Source organism: Arvicanthis niloticus, chromosome 16 (genome assembly GCF_011762505.2).
Source record: "Arvicanthis niloticus isolate mArvNil1 chromosome 16, mArvNil1.pat.X, whole genome shotgun sequence".
Classification (NCBI taxonomy): domain Eukaryota; kingdom Metazoa; phylum Chordata; class Mammalia; order Rodentia; family Muridae; genus Arvicanthis; species Arvicanthis niloticus.
In genome coordinates this window covers 10,997,248-11,013,541 of record NC_047673.1, presented here as the reverse complement: position 1 = coordinate 11,013,541, position 16,294 = coordinate 10,997,248, and the positions used below count along the sequence as shown (strand labels likewise).

The following is a 16,294-nucleotide window of genomic DNA, read 5'->3' as shown; positions in this document are numbered from 1 at the left end:
GAGACACTAGCCCAAGGCTTAAGTTTGCCTGTGGACTTGTGAATACCCTCCTTATTCCTATATATAGAATGAATGATATTCTGCTTGTTGGAAACCAAGAGGGATAGGGCAGACATCTGCCCACTTCCCTGGCTACTGGTGAGACTATGTCTAGGTCATCTCCAGGTCTTCATAGAGGACCCTCTGCTTCTGTTGCTCTGTGAAGTTCCTTCTGTGAAGGGTTTTCCCTAGTAGAGTCTTAGACACAGAAGATATCTACAATAGTGAAAAGACCCACATACTTCTTAGAAATAACAAGGCTCATATTTTATGCAAGAGGTGGTAGGTGGCAGAGAACTGCTTTCATTTTGATGGTCCATAAAAATAAAAGAAAATAAATAATAAAGTAAAGTAAAATAAAATGAAAAAAGATTCAGTGGTATTAGTGGCCTTCCCTTTGGCTTTAGGGAATATCAGATAACACTGGTATAGACTTTAAATATCTGGCCATTGCTAAAATTGTTACCCGTGGGATTGTGTTCAGTCTTGACATAGAGTGTCAGATTTGCTCTTCCATTGGGCATCTGGGCAAGAGGAAACTGGGGCCACAGACTCTCAGGAATGGGCAAAACACAGAGCAAAGAAGAGGAATTATGGGAGCTAAGCAGCAGATGGCCTGGGTTTTGTGGGTTTTGTTGGTTTTTTTGTTGTTACCATTTTCTTAGGCTGAAATATTTAACAATGCTGAGGCAGAAAAGCAAACTAAGAAGTAGCTAGCTCCTGGCCACCTTTGCTTGCTCTATGTAGCTTCCTCTAGAGAAATAAACTACTTGACCAATACTTAGACTACAGGAGAGAGTAAAGGTAAGAAAGGAGAGCTCAGGTCAGTAAAAGAAGAGGGAGGCCACCCCCTCCAGCTCTCATATATGTTTTATTCTAATTTGTAAAGAAAGGAGTTCCCTCTGCACAGTTTGGCTCATAGTCAGTTTTGTTGGGTTCAGGACCTAGAACATTCAGACCCTTATCTAAATCTTAGAGATGAAACTACAGTGTAGGATGCCCTTGAATATCATAGGCAGGAAAACTCTGTTAGAAGGAGAGGGAGGAGGGAAGTAGAAGGGAGAATGGGGAAGGGGAGTGGAGGAAAGAGCAGGGAGGGAAGGAGATGGGCTCCTTCATGTTTAACCTGCAGCACTCTAGCATAGCATTTTTATGCTGTAGCTTATCAATGCCATATGATAAAATTTAAGTAGTTGATTTAAAACATGGATAAATGAATAGCCAACATCTATTTTTGTGAAAAGAGTTTTATGAATAGAGTACAGTATTTAGAGAACATCAGGGTCAGGGTCACTGTGGAAACACTGGAAGTACAATCTACTCCATGTGCTTGGGAGGAACAACAGTGATGCATCCAAGCTGTGTTTTCTGATGGTGAGTAATGTGGAAGGATGGGGAAGGTAAGCCCTGCTGTCATTTATTTTCCACTCTGGATACATGATCATGAGATACATTTTGCTGCCAAAAAATCTTAATTATTTGTAACCTGTTTTCCATCTGCTTCCTCTCTGCCTTTTAGATCCCCGGTCCCTAGATCAGGGGTTGGCAGAAGTATGTTAAGACAGGATTTGTTGTGAGATTAAAGTATGGCTTTGTGAACTCCGAGACTCATCTGATAATTTGCTTTGCTTTCTTTCAGTGAAAAAGGCAATTGAGCTGAAGTCCAGAGGAGTCAAGATGCTACCAAGCAAGGACAGCAGCCACAAAAACTCTGTCTGTGAGTTACTTTCTTTCTATATGAGGCTAGATACACCAATTAGAGGGAGAACAGATGAAATGGTCCCTAATTCCATTCTCTGAGATAGTGCTCAGTGATGACACATTATACCTGTAATGACTCTGTCTTTATAGCCCACTGGTCACTGTTCTCTGGTTGCATGCCTGGAGCTGAGTTCTCATCTAGAAGGTCACACACATTTTACAGAATTTTTCCTCAGGATTTCTTGTCCCTGGTGGTGCCATCAGACTCTCCTATAGTGCTAAGTATTCATACATTATATTGGCCTGTGGTCACCTTTTTCAGCCATTCCAAGACTTCTGCTCACATTGTCCCCATTCTGTATTCACTGGGCATCCCATATCTGAGTGCTCACAGGGGGTGCTATCAAAAACTATACCCTGTGAGTGTTTTTGTTACTCTTTCATGATAATCAGGGCCCTTGTCTTTGAAACAAGATTGGGGCAGGGAAGAAAATACCTTTTTTTAAATGGTAGAAATAATGGGGCAGTAGAAATGATTAATGGGGAAAAAAGAGATTTTGTTTATCTATATAAGGTTTCAGTGTTTTGATACTACCAGCTGTATGTCGTAGAGGTAGAAAGAAAGTGTTGGTAAGCATTTTGAAGCAATCAATGTTATGATTAAAATTCTTAACAACGTGATCTACAACTTAACAGAATCATTTGTCAGGTGATATGCTCGTATTTAGTCAGCATTAGGTCGGACTCTCCATCCTCTGAGCACATGTTGTTGTGCTGGGGTGATACCGGCAGAGCTTATTCATGAAAGGCTCTTTCTTCTGTTCCCACCAAGACAGAAAGTGACAAATCTGATAACTCCCTTCTGAGCATTAGAATGTGTTCTTTCCTATCTCTAAGCAGTACTAAACTTTCTGCCATGCTCGAGGATTCAACAGTAAGGAGAAGGAAGAAGTAAGGAAACTATAAGAGATCAGTGTGTGCTTGAGGGAAAGATTTGACTCTGAAAAGACAGCTGAAGACAAAGTACTGTCTAGAGGAAGCTGGGGGCACACACTCTGGCTGTACAAACTCTTACAAAGGTCAGGTTCAAGATTCATTGTCAATAATACTAAACCAGCAATTACTTGTGTAATGTTATCGGCAAGATATGCTGAAATATTCTAAGTGGTCCTTACCCATCTTTGTCATGCAGTGGACACTGAACAGTTAGTTATCCCATGAAGTACTTCTCTATCTAAGAAGGAGAAGTCAGAATTGCCATCAGCAGCAGGGGACCTTGCTCTATAGAGGGCAAGAGAGATACTGACACTGGTCTCACATGTGTCTCTTTTGTGGCTTGGGGTATGCTTGTTAGGACAAGTTCTGAGCCTGCTGTCAGCCAACAAGACTGGCCATTTTCCCTTTGTGCTTGGTGGATTCCTCACCATCTCTTTGAGGGAAAGGTGTGAGAAAGCAATTTACATTCTTCACACTTAGCATGGCAACTGGCTGCACGTGGATTTCCACAGAACTGGGTAGAGATGCTAGACCCTATTTCTTCTAATGCCCACTACTAAGGTTCAGGCTCCAGACCCTGAGCCCCTTTACCATAGCCTTTTAACACGAGATCCTACACTTAAGCCTTTGTAAGCCTCTACCACAGGTAGTTTAGAGGTTCGCCCAACTGGGTTTGATGACGTTTACAAAAGAGGGTCTATAAAACCTATCAAAAGGTCAGGATGGATCATGAGCTGTCAGGCATCACCCTGAGTTATCCCTCTGCAATGCTCTGCCCTCATAGAGCCTTTTCTTCTTCTTGAGAGTCCTCATAAAGGAAAAAAGTAACAATAATCACCATTTCAAAGCCCTTCCACAAGGGGCAAGTCTGAGCCTGGCAAGACCTGTGCTCATCTGACACCTGGTAGGAACAGACCACAGAAACCTGAAGCTTCAAAGGGAAGCTGGAGACTTGGTGGTGGTAGTGGTGTGTGTGTGTGTGTGTCCCAGGCGGGCCTTGAAATTGTTACAGTTTTTATGGAAAATGTTGCGATCACCAGTGAGCAACACCAGATCTTGCCATTGTGTGGGCAATGGTGGATACAGTCTCTCCTCCTCTTCTTCTAGGCTTTCCCCAGGGTCATATTCATCCTAGATGCTTTCCCTTGGAGGATGGACAGCTCAGTCATGTAAATAGCCAGAAGACAGAAGGAAGACAGATGTTTGTTTTTACTTTTCAGCTGGAAACAATTTCCTCATGCAAAGTTAATGACAAATGACTTTACAAATTCAATATACACTTGCTCCAAGGAATCGACAGCACACTCTGGACGGCTATTGAGTATTGGGTTGCAGCTGTTTCTGTCAAGCAGGAGAGGAAAGTGGCTTCAAGAGCCTTGTCTTGTTTTATTGGATATTTTATTTATTTACATTTCAGATGTCACCCCTTTCCCCATCCCCCCCCAGAAACCTCCTATCCCATCCCCCCTCCTCCTGTTTGCTTCTATACCATTTTAATTACATGCAAGTATTAAGGTCAGTTCTAGGTTGAGAAACCAGCAATACAATAGATGCAAATAGTCAAGGAACAAGCAAGACAATAAACATGAATAGTCAAAGAACAAGCAAGGCAATAAACAAAGTTCTGTGATCACTCCCATGATCACTATTTCTAAGGGCGTAACAGGATGACCAAAATATTGTCTATTCTAAAGCTGCCTTTAAGTGCATTGTGAACTTGGCAATAGCATGTATTGCCATGTAGATCTTGGGGGAAAGAATAACCACAAAGCATAATGGAAAAAATATTCCCCAAGTGTTTTCCATTTTAGTTGATTTTTTTGTCTCCTGTCTGTATATGTAGCATTTTTATTGTTTTGGTAATCAATGTTATCTACCTTGAAAGACATACTTAAAGTATAATGCATTTCCAAAATCCATGAATCCAAATTTATCCTAACTTTACATACAACCATGTGTCTCTTACTTGGGAGTTTTATTGCTGTGAAGAAACACCATGACCAAGGCAGCTCTTATAAAAAAAAAAAACATATTTGATTGGGGCCAGCTAACAGTTTCCAAGGTTTATCCATTAATAACATAGTGGGGAGCAAAGCAGCCTGCAGACAGACATGGTGCTGAAGAAAGAGGTAAGAGTTCTACATCTTGAGCTACAGTCAGCAAGAAGAGACTGTGAGCAACCCTGGGCTTAGCTTGAGCATATAAGAGATCAAAGCTTGCCCCCACAGTGACACACATTCTTCTACAAGGCCACACCTACTACAATGAGGCAACACCTCCAAACAGTGCCACCCTTATGGCCAAGTATTCATACACATGAGTCAATGGGGCCATTCATACCACCACACCATGCTATTGACAGGTGACAGTTGGTATTTGATTGTGTTTATGGTGGCATCCACTGTACTGGCTGCTAGCTTTTCTTTTGAATGATGTGAAAGCAGACAAATGATCCAATCTATGTCTCTTCTTTTAAACCCTCTGCTTCAAAGTGGGGCCTCACTTAGGACACAGGAAATGTGAGCACAAGTACAGAATGTTTGCATGATGTTCTTGGACAACTGGGAAACACATTTCCTAAAACTGACTATTTGGAAAAGTTTCTCCTTCCATCCTGGGCCATGGTGTACTGACCCATCCAGTATGCTCACTGTCATTTTCCCTAGTTTTTGCTTTTTAAAGCATTAAACAACTATAGAAAACAAATAAAATGACAAAAAGACTGGTGGCCATATAGTCACTGATTGTTTAACTATGTTCAAAAAGAAAGAAAGAAAGAAAGAAAGAAAGAAAGAAAGAAAGAAAGAAAGAGAAAAAAAAAGTTTTTCATCTTGAATCAGTTCTTGTTTCCCTGGCACAGTGTGACTCAGGACTCAAATCTCCAGCACTAGGCTTCACCAGGGACATCTTCAGGCCTAGGTTTTCTCTTTATAAACAAATCTGCAGAGGCTAAGAGGAAGGCAAGGAAAAAACTGAATTCTCATTAATCGTGTACCTCTTGGAGATTAGGGAGAGAAGCCAGCTCACCATTTTTACCATTTTAGAAAATTATTTCCATGTGACCTACTTTGAGAATAGACCTAGGAAGATAGGCCTGCCATTCTGACTCCATCCTTTCCCATTCACACATCTACCTAGAGCATGGGCCCACCTTTCACCCCAGAAGGGTATCATCCATAGACAATGCCAATGTTCTGACACTTCAGTTTGGAATACATCTCCAGACAGCATCTTCACAGGTTGTAATTGCAGGGGTAATGAGAGGTGTGGTGTAGTTGCTTTGCCAATCCTTTCTCCTCTCTCGAAGAATCTTCCAATTAACATGACTTGTTTTGCCCATCTACAAAAACCATATTGTGTCTTAGAAAAATGTCATCAAAGGTACCATGCTTGCTGTTAAGTGTGCAGGGACACCTCTCATCATCAGGGCTCATTTTCAGGACTTGAAGGCTCTAGGATTTATTTGACTAATAGCACATGCGTGTGATCTCTCCTTGCTTAATAGAAGCGGTGCCTGCTGTTGCAAGAACCGGTCTCCTCATGTGGAGCCATCCAGATCAGCTTTAAGGCAGATTTTTAAAGAAGAAAAAATAATAGTCCCATTAACCTCTAACAGCCATTCGAAGGTTTAATAATAAAAAGAGGGATAATTGCCCCAATCTGCTTGCTTCCATTGCATGTAATTCCAGGGTGCATTGCGATCATTACCGATCTTCACTTTCCTCAGAAGGCTCTATCCTCATATAGCATGAAAGTACTAGACTTAATGTAGTGCTTTATAAATCAGGTTAGTAAATTATGCAGAGTCTGAATAGGCTTTTGTCACTGCAGGAGCTGAAATATCTTCTCAAATACTCAGGAAAACCTTTCTGCAAAAAGCTTATGTCTAGATCCACCTGAGGAAGAAAAGTGAAAGGAGAAATTGCCTTCAAAGCTAGGTGGTCCACCAGGGCACACGAGACACTCACATGCATGTGATTTTTAAGGCAACCAGGAAAGGAAGATCCATTAAGACAAGAAAAATAGGACTCAATTGTGTTAGTGATGGTGAAATTAAAGTGCATGCCTACTGAAAAAAAAAAAAAAAAAAAAAACCCTCTTTGAGCATCCTGAGTAACCAAGTCTAAAGCATGACTAACTAAAGGGTAGAATTTCCTTCGCAACATGACTAGAGGCTGCATTCTGTTATTCCTAAAATTGACAGAGAAGCCTAGAAAAGGTACCTCCACTAGTCCTGCTTGTGGTATGCCTTAGCATGCCCATTGCAGATTCCCGCAGCTCAGCACATCACAAATGTCTTCATCAAATCATATAAAATAAAATATCCTAATCTTTTTATCTTTGGATCTCTGAATGACTGTGAGGAGACTGCTAGCCCTCAGGTGTCTATGAAATAGGGGACAACTCTAGTGCTGATCAGAGGAGGGAGCCCAGATGCTGATATGGAAATGATCTTATGGGATTTTATGTTTGGGAGTTTGGTCAGAAAATCCTAAGGGATAAATTGATCAATCATTGAAGTTCTGTTCTCAATTACACTCAGTGTGTCAACTTTAGACATTGAAGAAAATAAGACAGCAAGATCAAGTAATGAGACTGGCTTGCAAGGTAGATAAGTAGGTGGATTTAAGAGTTAAGAAATACTCCATGGACAGAAGGGGACTGGGAAAAGATGCCTATCCCGAGCTAGGTCATTTCATTAAAAATATGTTCTAAAGATATAGAGAGAACACTGAAAATAATACCAAAGGCATTACATTTGTTATGGCCTTCATGGAATTACAGAATTTCATAACCAAGCTGACTTTTGTTTCCAAGGAAAGAAGGAATCAGATTGTCTATAACCAATAACCTTGCCTCCAGTCTATGAGAAGTTTTGAAATAAATATGTCAAATTTTTCTAAGGGGTGAACACGTTTATTTTTTAGAGGCAATTTTAAGGAACTTGATGGATGCTCTGTGATTTGGCCCATGAAGGTAAGGGCTCAGGGATGGGGTTGATATAGGCAACAGAGCAGACAATGGGTCTGCCTTTCTTAGTGTTCTTATAAAACTTGATGCTGAAGATCAGCCAGGGTCACCTAGGTGTGAATGACTAACCTGCACACAGTCAGCCTCCTCTGAAGTCTGACCCCTGTCCTGTGGTGACACTGACACACTGACACACTGATTAAGATGAGATAGAAAAAAAAGAGAAGGAGATTGACATGGGAAAGCATTGAGAATGTAATCAGACCCAATACTGGCATGCTTGCCTCTGCATTTGTGCGTGTGCATGTGTGTGTGGTGTTTGCATGCATGTACATGCACACATTTGTGTGTAAACTTCCAAGGGCTTTCCTTGTAAGGCCTTCCTTATAGCCATCCTCCAGGTGGCTACTGCTAATATTGTCTTGATGCCTATCTATAGAGTCCTAGACTCTCATGTGTGTAAAAGGATACAACATGTAATCTTCTGAATGGGCCTTGTCATTCAGCATAATTTTCCCTAAGTTCCATCCTAGTAGAGCTTTATTTTTGGCTTTACGGATTTTCAAAGCCAGATACAAGCCAGGCTAATTACTCATTAACCCTTTGAAAGATCATGGATCTCGGTCCAGTATGAGCAATTACAAATAAAAATGCTACAAACGTTTGCCAACAAGCTTTTGTATCAGTGAAGGCTTTCTCTTCCCTTGGATGGATGCCCAGAGGTAGAACTACTTCTATGTTCCATCATGACCACATGTTTAACTAGCAAACTAGTGAATTCTCCAACTTCTTTCAATAGTGTCTATCCCACTTTACAGCCTCACAAACAGCACCTGTGCTATCATAGCCTCACCACATTCTTCATCCTCGTCCATTCTGATAGGTGGGTACTAATGTCTCATTGTAATGATTAAGTTGTATTTCTTTACTAAATAACCATACGGAGGATTCATGCATCTTTTTGTCTTTTTCAGATATAATTTCTGATTGCTTTTTCTTATTGACATTTGACCACTAGTTATATAATATGGACCCTAGTCCTTTATGGGACATACGATATACAAATACTTTATGTCTAAATGTTGTCTTTTAATATTTTTCAAGGGTTCTTTGGAAGAATTGATCTTATTTGTCTGATAGAGTTCAATAAAAAAACAAAGATACATATCTGGTTTCTCTTGGGCAGGATGACTATGGGTCAAGAGGAATCACACGGTACATCTTCCCTACTCAGCAGCATAGCCAGAGGAAAAAAGAATGATAAAAAAAGCCAGAGCCACCAGAATCCTGCAACCTTCTGGCTGTAAGGGTGTTTCAGCTCATACACATCATATTGTAGATGACCAAAATAAACTGGCCCATTGTCCTCACTTATAGATCTACTTCCATGTGCGTTCAGATGAGTTGTATTCATCCAGCAATGAGATTTAAATCATGGAAATTGAGTATAAATGATTAAGAGATGAGTAAATATGTTTTCTAAATTTGTAGTCACTTAGTTCGATATTCTTGATTTATAATGTTTCATCTGGTCCTATGATTTGGAACTAAATCTGGCAATTGTTCTCTTTATTAATGTCTGAAAAAAGTGGAATAGTCAAATATATACAATGATGGTTTTAAGTTTTCAGAAGTGCTTACTTATTAATTAGCACATTCATTGAATTAAATTAATGTGATTACAATGATTGATTATTTACCCCTTATAGTATTCATTTAGCTATATCCCTTATAGTCAATGAATTGACATTCTCCTAAAGAGAAAGCAGGCTGGAGGAAGTCTCAGTGGTAAACACAAGCCTTGCTTAAGATGTGTGATAGCCTCTGGTGAGAGAGGAGTCAGTGGAGATTCAAAGGCTGGATAAGAAGTGACTCTTCTTTGAAGAGTCAAAATGCCATGTTATCCGGCTTTTCTCTACAAGCAGCATTAGAATTTTGAATGTTCAACTTCCCCATTTAGATCATCCCTTGGAGAGTTTGCCCTTGAGTTGGACACACAGACAAAACGATGAATGCCAGCCAGGCAGCATTCAAATATTCTGCTTGCAATGTCTATCTGGGAACATTACAACTTCGGCAAAAACTTTAGTTTCAAGAGCATGCAAGAATTTTAGTCCTAAAGTCCCCGCTAAAGATGCTGGGCTTCTATTTAGATATGGACATGGCAAGAACTCTGAGTTTGCATACTTTTGATAATGGAAGAAGTAGCCATATGAATGAATGGTACTTTTGAGAAGAGCTGTTTTGTATACAATTTTTAAAATGATTAAAGATAATTGAGAAAATTTGCTATGCATTCTATGGGTATCTAGTCTGAATATACTAAAAGTGATATTAAAAACATATTATCTCATTTATGATATTAGAAACTATCAATTGTGGACAAATTTGATGGTAGTATAACCTCATCCAGTGCAGGGTTTAATGTCAGTGGTGATTCTAGCCAACTATTCTCTTATTTAGGTCTGGGTACAGGTGCCATAAAATATCTAAGACTTATCTATAACATTACTTTTAGTAATTAAATTAGTTTGGGGGACTACTCTCAACCCCCTACCTACCTACCACCCTTATGGTCCCCACTCCTCACAAACCTCTTATTTTCATACCAATTAATTTCATTTTCATCCCCCATTTAGATTAAATGGAGCTCTTTGTATGTTACCCTGGATTTGGGACTATCTATTGGAATCTAGTAGGCTAGAAGAGTATAAACTAAAAAGAATCCAATGGTTGTCCACACCCCCCCCCCCACACACACACACACTCTATCATTATTCAGTAGCTCAGAAGTAAAGAGTAATGCCCTGTGGACCTGTCCTTCTTTGAATGATCCATTGGCAGGTGGGTCTTGTGTGTGCCTAGTACAGGTCCCTGTGCTTTTTGTGAGTCATTGACTTTAGTGGTTGTCTTGAGTCTAGAGAGTGACAGTTCATAGCTTTTCAGCGTTATCTTCTGGCTCTTATGCATATCACACTCCTTCTTCTGAGATGTTCCCTGAACCTTTGAGGGGGTGTCACACGTGTCTTTTTTATGACTGAGCCCGCAACCATTGCTTATTTTCTTCATCTCAAGCAGCCACGAGTCTCTGTATCTACCACTATCCATGCAAAGAGGGTAAGGGAGGTATTTAAGCCTGGCCTTGCTGACTGACAGCTCCAATGTCTTGACTTCCTTCACTCTACACATGACTGCCTCTAACCTCTCCTTGGATGTTCTTTGACAACATGATAACTTCCTCTAGTATTGCCAGCCTCCAAAATAAAGCCCCCTTTATCTACTAAAGAGCAAATGCTCCAATATCCGATGTATGTCTGATGAACTAATTACTATGAAGTGAAATAGACTTGTATTTCTCATGATCCTGCATTAAAATTCAATGTAGAAAAAGAGTTAACTGTAGTGTACTTTATCAAAATGAGGTTTAGGGTGCAGGTAAATTAGTAATTCTTTTTTTTGTTTGTTTTTTGTTGCTCAGTATCTCTTATGCAAAAGTTAAATATTTTGATTAAAATTCAACTTATAAATTCTACTTTGGGACACAAGGGGGGTTATATATAATAATGGGGTCCCCTATGACATTCTTAAACATTTACATACTGTATGTGGATCATATTAATCCTGACCCTCTTCTGTCTTCGTCTCGTCCCCATCATCCTCTTTCTTCTCAGTCAGTGATTAAAAGGACTTGTGTCAACACAAGACACCCCAAGACCAAGTTCTCAGCAAAAAGATTTATTTGCCCCAGAGGGTTAAAGGGCAGGAATAAGAGACAAGGATAGGAGATAGGCCAAGAGGAAGAAGGGAAAGGGGAAGAAAAGAGGGGGGCAGGGATATTTGACCAGGAGGGACAAAGGACTGCCTCTAGATAGAGAGGAGACTGTGGCCTACAGGCAAATAGCAGTTGATAAAGGAAAAGGGGGGAAACCTGTGTCAGGATGAATTGCTTTGTTTTGATTGGCTGTGTTAATGAGGTGAGTCAAATGGGGCTTTGATTGCTGAATTTCAGTACTTTGATAGTTGAATCTTAGTGGCCAGCCTGGGATGGGGGTAGAGGGAAGTGGCCAAATAAGGGAATGGACCTTGGTAGCTAGCTTTAGGAATGTAATCTAACAATTTATCGAGGCAGAAGGAATGGGGGAAGGGCAAGGCCTGCCAAAGCCATGTTTTCCAAAGTCAGATTACTATGTCCTTCAGTGTCTCATGTCCCTTTGTGTGTTGTCTTGTTTTGATTTTGGTTTTGTTTGGTGACTACGTGTTTAATTAGGGTTACATACAGGCATATATGTCAGACTTTGTTTATAAGCACATGGACAACCTACCACTTAATACACCACTGAAGAAAGAAAACTGTCTCTTTATTCAGCAACTACTTCTGCCTTGTAAAAAAGATCACTATCCATGCTCCAAGGGCTTATGGCATCCATGACTGAGATCATCCTGCCTTCTATTTTGCTGCTATTTTATGCATTTTTCTGGTTGATTAATGAAGATATTTTGGTTATCTTCAAGTTCATTGTCCCACCATAGTAAACAAGGAGAATTGTCAATGGGTTTCTCTCAGCACTGTCATCACCCCCTACTAGACTATGTTGAAATCTAAGTCTGTAGTTTATATTAGAGTATGTTCTGATTATGAGGTGTCTCGTGGGTTTGAGCAAATGTGTCATGTCATATGGTTCACAGTAGCTGAGTCGAGTCTCCAAACCCTCAACTCCCACTCTCTGTCCTTTCATCTCTCCTTCACCATAAACCCTGGTAAGGATAGCCTTTGCCAAAATTTTCTCTTTTCCAGAATGTCCTACATTAGGAGACAAGTAGCCCACAGCTTTTCCAGATCAACACTACTTTTGTTGAAGTGCATGTCAACTTTCCTCCACGGCTCTGTGACTTCTGCTGCTGGGTTATTTTCATTGGTTCAAAGATCCCTGACCATGTGACATCCTTACTTACAAGTTTAAGTTTGTGACAAACTGTGACCCTCTCCTTAGCACTGGCCTGGCTGTCACTTGTCAAAGTCCCTAGTATCTGCTGTGGTCAGTCTTTTGATTTGGGACCATTGAGCAGTTGGGAACTCAGCTTTGAGGTTGCAGAATGAATTTCCACTTATGACATGAGGTTTTGAAAGTATTTTGTATATTTATGTCCCAGCTGTCTGTTGTCTTCAGTGTCTAGATTTTCTCATTTTTCAGTTGTTGCTTTTTAATTGAGATCTAGGGGATTTTATTGGATGGAGGAAGTCTGTTTGTTTGTTTGAGATTGTTTTACTTCCTGAGTCCAGGCTGCCCTGGGACTCACAGTGTATCCCAGAAGCCTCAGATGCTATATTCTCCAGCACCAGTGTAGTCTTTGGCAGAGAAAATTCTCAGTTTAATAAATTCTAATTTATTTCCTCCAATGTTTTCTAGATTAATACCTTAACGACAGGATTATGAACATTTGGGGTCACTTTTTGTCGGGGTATAAGGTCCAGATCTAGAGTCTCTCTCTGGGGTATATGCCTCTTGAACTGTCCTATCACTGTCGACTAAACATCGTCCCTTTGAGTTTCCTCAGTTTTTCCATCACTGCTCAGTGGATTCTACTATCACTCCTGTCCTAGCTCTCGGCTGTCCAGTTGCTCTGTGAGTCTTTTTCAATAATGCTAGGCTGTCTTGTTTGCTATGACAAATATTTGAGTGAGTTCCATGTTTCCAGAGAATTTGGAGTGTCTCTCATGCTCACATTAAATGAGGAACATTTTAAATGCATGAAGAATTCTAGGAAGAAGTTCATCCTAGAAAAATTTTGCAGGCAGTCACTACATTTCTATTCATGAGAAAACCTGAAATTCATGTTTCCCCCCAAACTTCTGTTTGTGTTTCCCCCTGAACTCCAATGAAAATAATGCCAATTATAGCTGTGTAGAGAAATGGATACTACTCAACAGATGCATACACAATGTTCCACACATACCCCTGAGAATAGTTCCACTAGACTTTTAAGTGCGCTGCTGGCTTCATATAGCTCAGGAAGATTCTTCCTTGGTGAGTGATTCTTCAAAAGTCACATCCCAGGTCTAGCATCTAACGCCACTAGGCCTCCTGGTACACACCTGTCACCCCAGCTATTTGGAAGACTACAGCAGGATGATCACACATCCTAGGCTGGTGTGAACTTCAAGTGACTGCCAGGCTGAACCCTGTCTGAAAGAAAAGGATAAAAGGTGGTTGTCATTGTAGCGTTCTCTCTAGCATATGCCAAGCCTTACACTCAAACCTTATACTACAAAATAGTAAATTAGTAGCCAATTTATTGATTACATTAATTGCCATGGCATGGTTATGGCTCATCGGTAGAGAAAATGTGTCCCTTCATTCAAACCTCAAGCTGAAAAGAAAAATAAACAAATGAATCAAAAGAAACAGTAAACAGAAAGTTCTATATGTATGATATATTATTACTTTTTTTTTTTATAAGCATCATCCCATGAAATGTTCCATTTGCATTTGTGAGCTAACATATACCAAGAATGGTTCACATCTCTCATGTTCTGTTCTAAAATAAAATAGACACTATTTATGTTTTGGACAGAATTATACTATTGTATTCACTTGCTTTTCAGGAGACAAGTATTTATTGTATCTGTATTATGTAGGTGCTCCTGCATAGTTTCATTGTGTTTAAATATAAGATAATACCATCACCGTGAATCAGACAAATGGATCAAGTTCAGAGGCTTCTGTATGCAGAATACCAATATATAAACATGCAGTAAGAAAGAAATTCATCTGAGTGTACTGAGCATGTTCACATTGAAAAAAGGGTGATTGTGGAGTGGTTCTCAACATTCAAGGAAGCAGAATGGTTCAGGTAGACACGGTTAGAAGTGATAAGCAGAGGCTGAGGACAGCACAGCAGTTTGAGGCACCTAGCATCCCATGGAGATTAGCTGACCCTGGGAGTGGCAGGGACCAAGAGTTTCCTGCCAATGCAGAGTGGAACAAAGCTCAAATGTTTTCACAAGCTGGGCTCACAAGTCAAAGCCTCATAGTCTTCAAGGCGGCTGAGATGTGTAAAGGTCACTAGCTATTAGCTAGAGTGGGAGTCAGAGATACAGTCCCAGCATGTGGCTGTTAGCCAAGGAGCAAGGAAACATCATTCAGGCCTCCAAGGGAGTGACATCCAAGAAGACTGGAGAAAAAAATATTAGTCAGAGATTAAACAGCTAAACTGTTAAAGGCTCACACTTAACAAGGTCACAAGGTCATGTTGCAAAGGCCTGTTTCCCCAGCATCCCTTTTCAAGGGGAAAACAATTTTAATCCCAGACCCAGGGAGACAGAGGCAGATTTCTAAATTTGAGGTCAACATGGGAAGTTCCAGGTGAACCATGGCTACATTAGTGAAACTCCCACTTAAAAATTAGAGGAGGGTGGGCAGCCTCTTTCTATTTACTCAGAAAACACCTCAGAAACAAGACTAGAAAATTAAAGCAGAGAGTTAGTAAAGACGGATAGACCCTCCAGCCCTTCCTTCTCTGTTGTCTGTCTATAATTCATTTTCAATGGAAGCTCTATGGTGAGTGTTCTTTTAGGCTTGTTTACCTTGCTCACCCACAAGCCACCAGAGGACTGAGATTTCCATCATTTATCTGTGGGTCACCAGTGTCTTTTAGCTTCAAGGTGGTAACTTTTTTCTTCTCTTTTTTTGTCTCTATAGAAATATTAAAAAAAAACAAAAAACAAAAAACAAAAAAACAAAACACCTCACATGTATATAGCACAACTTCATGTGGTCTTGGAGCCCTATAGGGGCCCAAATAGAAGTAGTTATTCAAACCCTTGCATTCTTAGATAAAAAATGTAATGATTGTAAATAGGACAGGGCCCATGGGATGGTTAGTAGGGTGGAGGAATGGTCCAGAGGATGAGGAGTCACTCACCAGAAAATGCAAAGTCCCTCAACTCCATCATCCTATCTGGGGGTGAGTGTTTTTTTTTTTTTTTTTTTTTTTTTTTTTTTCTGATACTGTGATAGCTTCCTTCACTAGAGCATTTTGTCAGAATTTTAAAGAAATAATAAAGGTTGTTGTGATTTTCTTTCAATTGCTGTTTTTCTTATTGTCTTAATTCACTATAGTTTGGGGTGTACTTCTGGAGTATAATGTTCATAATCCCATGGCTGGTAGCAGATCTCAGATGTACTGGTAGCTTCTGCCATCTACAGACATGTGAGTCAGCTTGGCCACATGAACCCTTGAGCAGGTTCTCACTGTGACTGAAGGGCATAATATTTGTGACAGCCCACCTTCTGTGCTAAGGCGCCAATGTACTGTCACTATCCAAGAAGCCATCATTATAATGAATGGGCCGCTCTAATTTTACAGAAAGGAGCCCAAGCTGAACTTGAAATGGCAATTTGATGATGTGTGGTGAGGATTCAAGGGTTTCTACAGTGAAAAAGACAATTAGACAGCAGAGTCATTAAACTCAGCATCTTGGCTACAGTCAGCCCCAGGCGACTTTAATTTATAGTCACTGCTTTTTGACATAAAGCAAGAGAATGGCTTCAGTTTTGCGATGTAGAATCAGTTTATTAATCAGTTT

The 16,294-nt window shown here is 40.2% G+C and overlaps 1 protein-coding gene across 2 annotated transcripts in view; it reads left to right on the top strand.

Annotated features, from left to right (window-relative positions):
• Positions 1-16,294, top strand: part of Csmd1 (CUB and Sushi multiple domains 1) — a 1,522,453-nt gene that overhangs the window by 1,008,361 nt on the left and 497,798 nt on the right. For both annotated transcript variants that reach the window (XM_076913874.1, XM_034520246.2), the window contains exon 7: positions 1,679-1,756. In XM_076913874.1, coding sequence (XP_076769989.1) covers positions 1,679-1,756 — 78 coding nt within the window. The remainder of the gene's footprint in view (positions 1-1,678; positions 1,757-16,294) is intronic.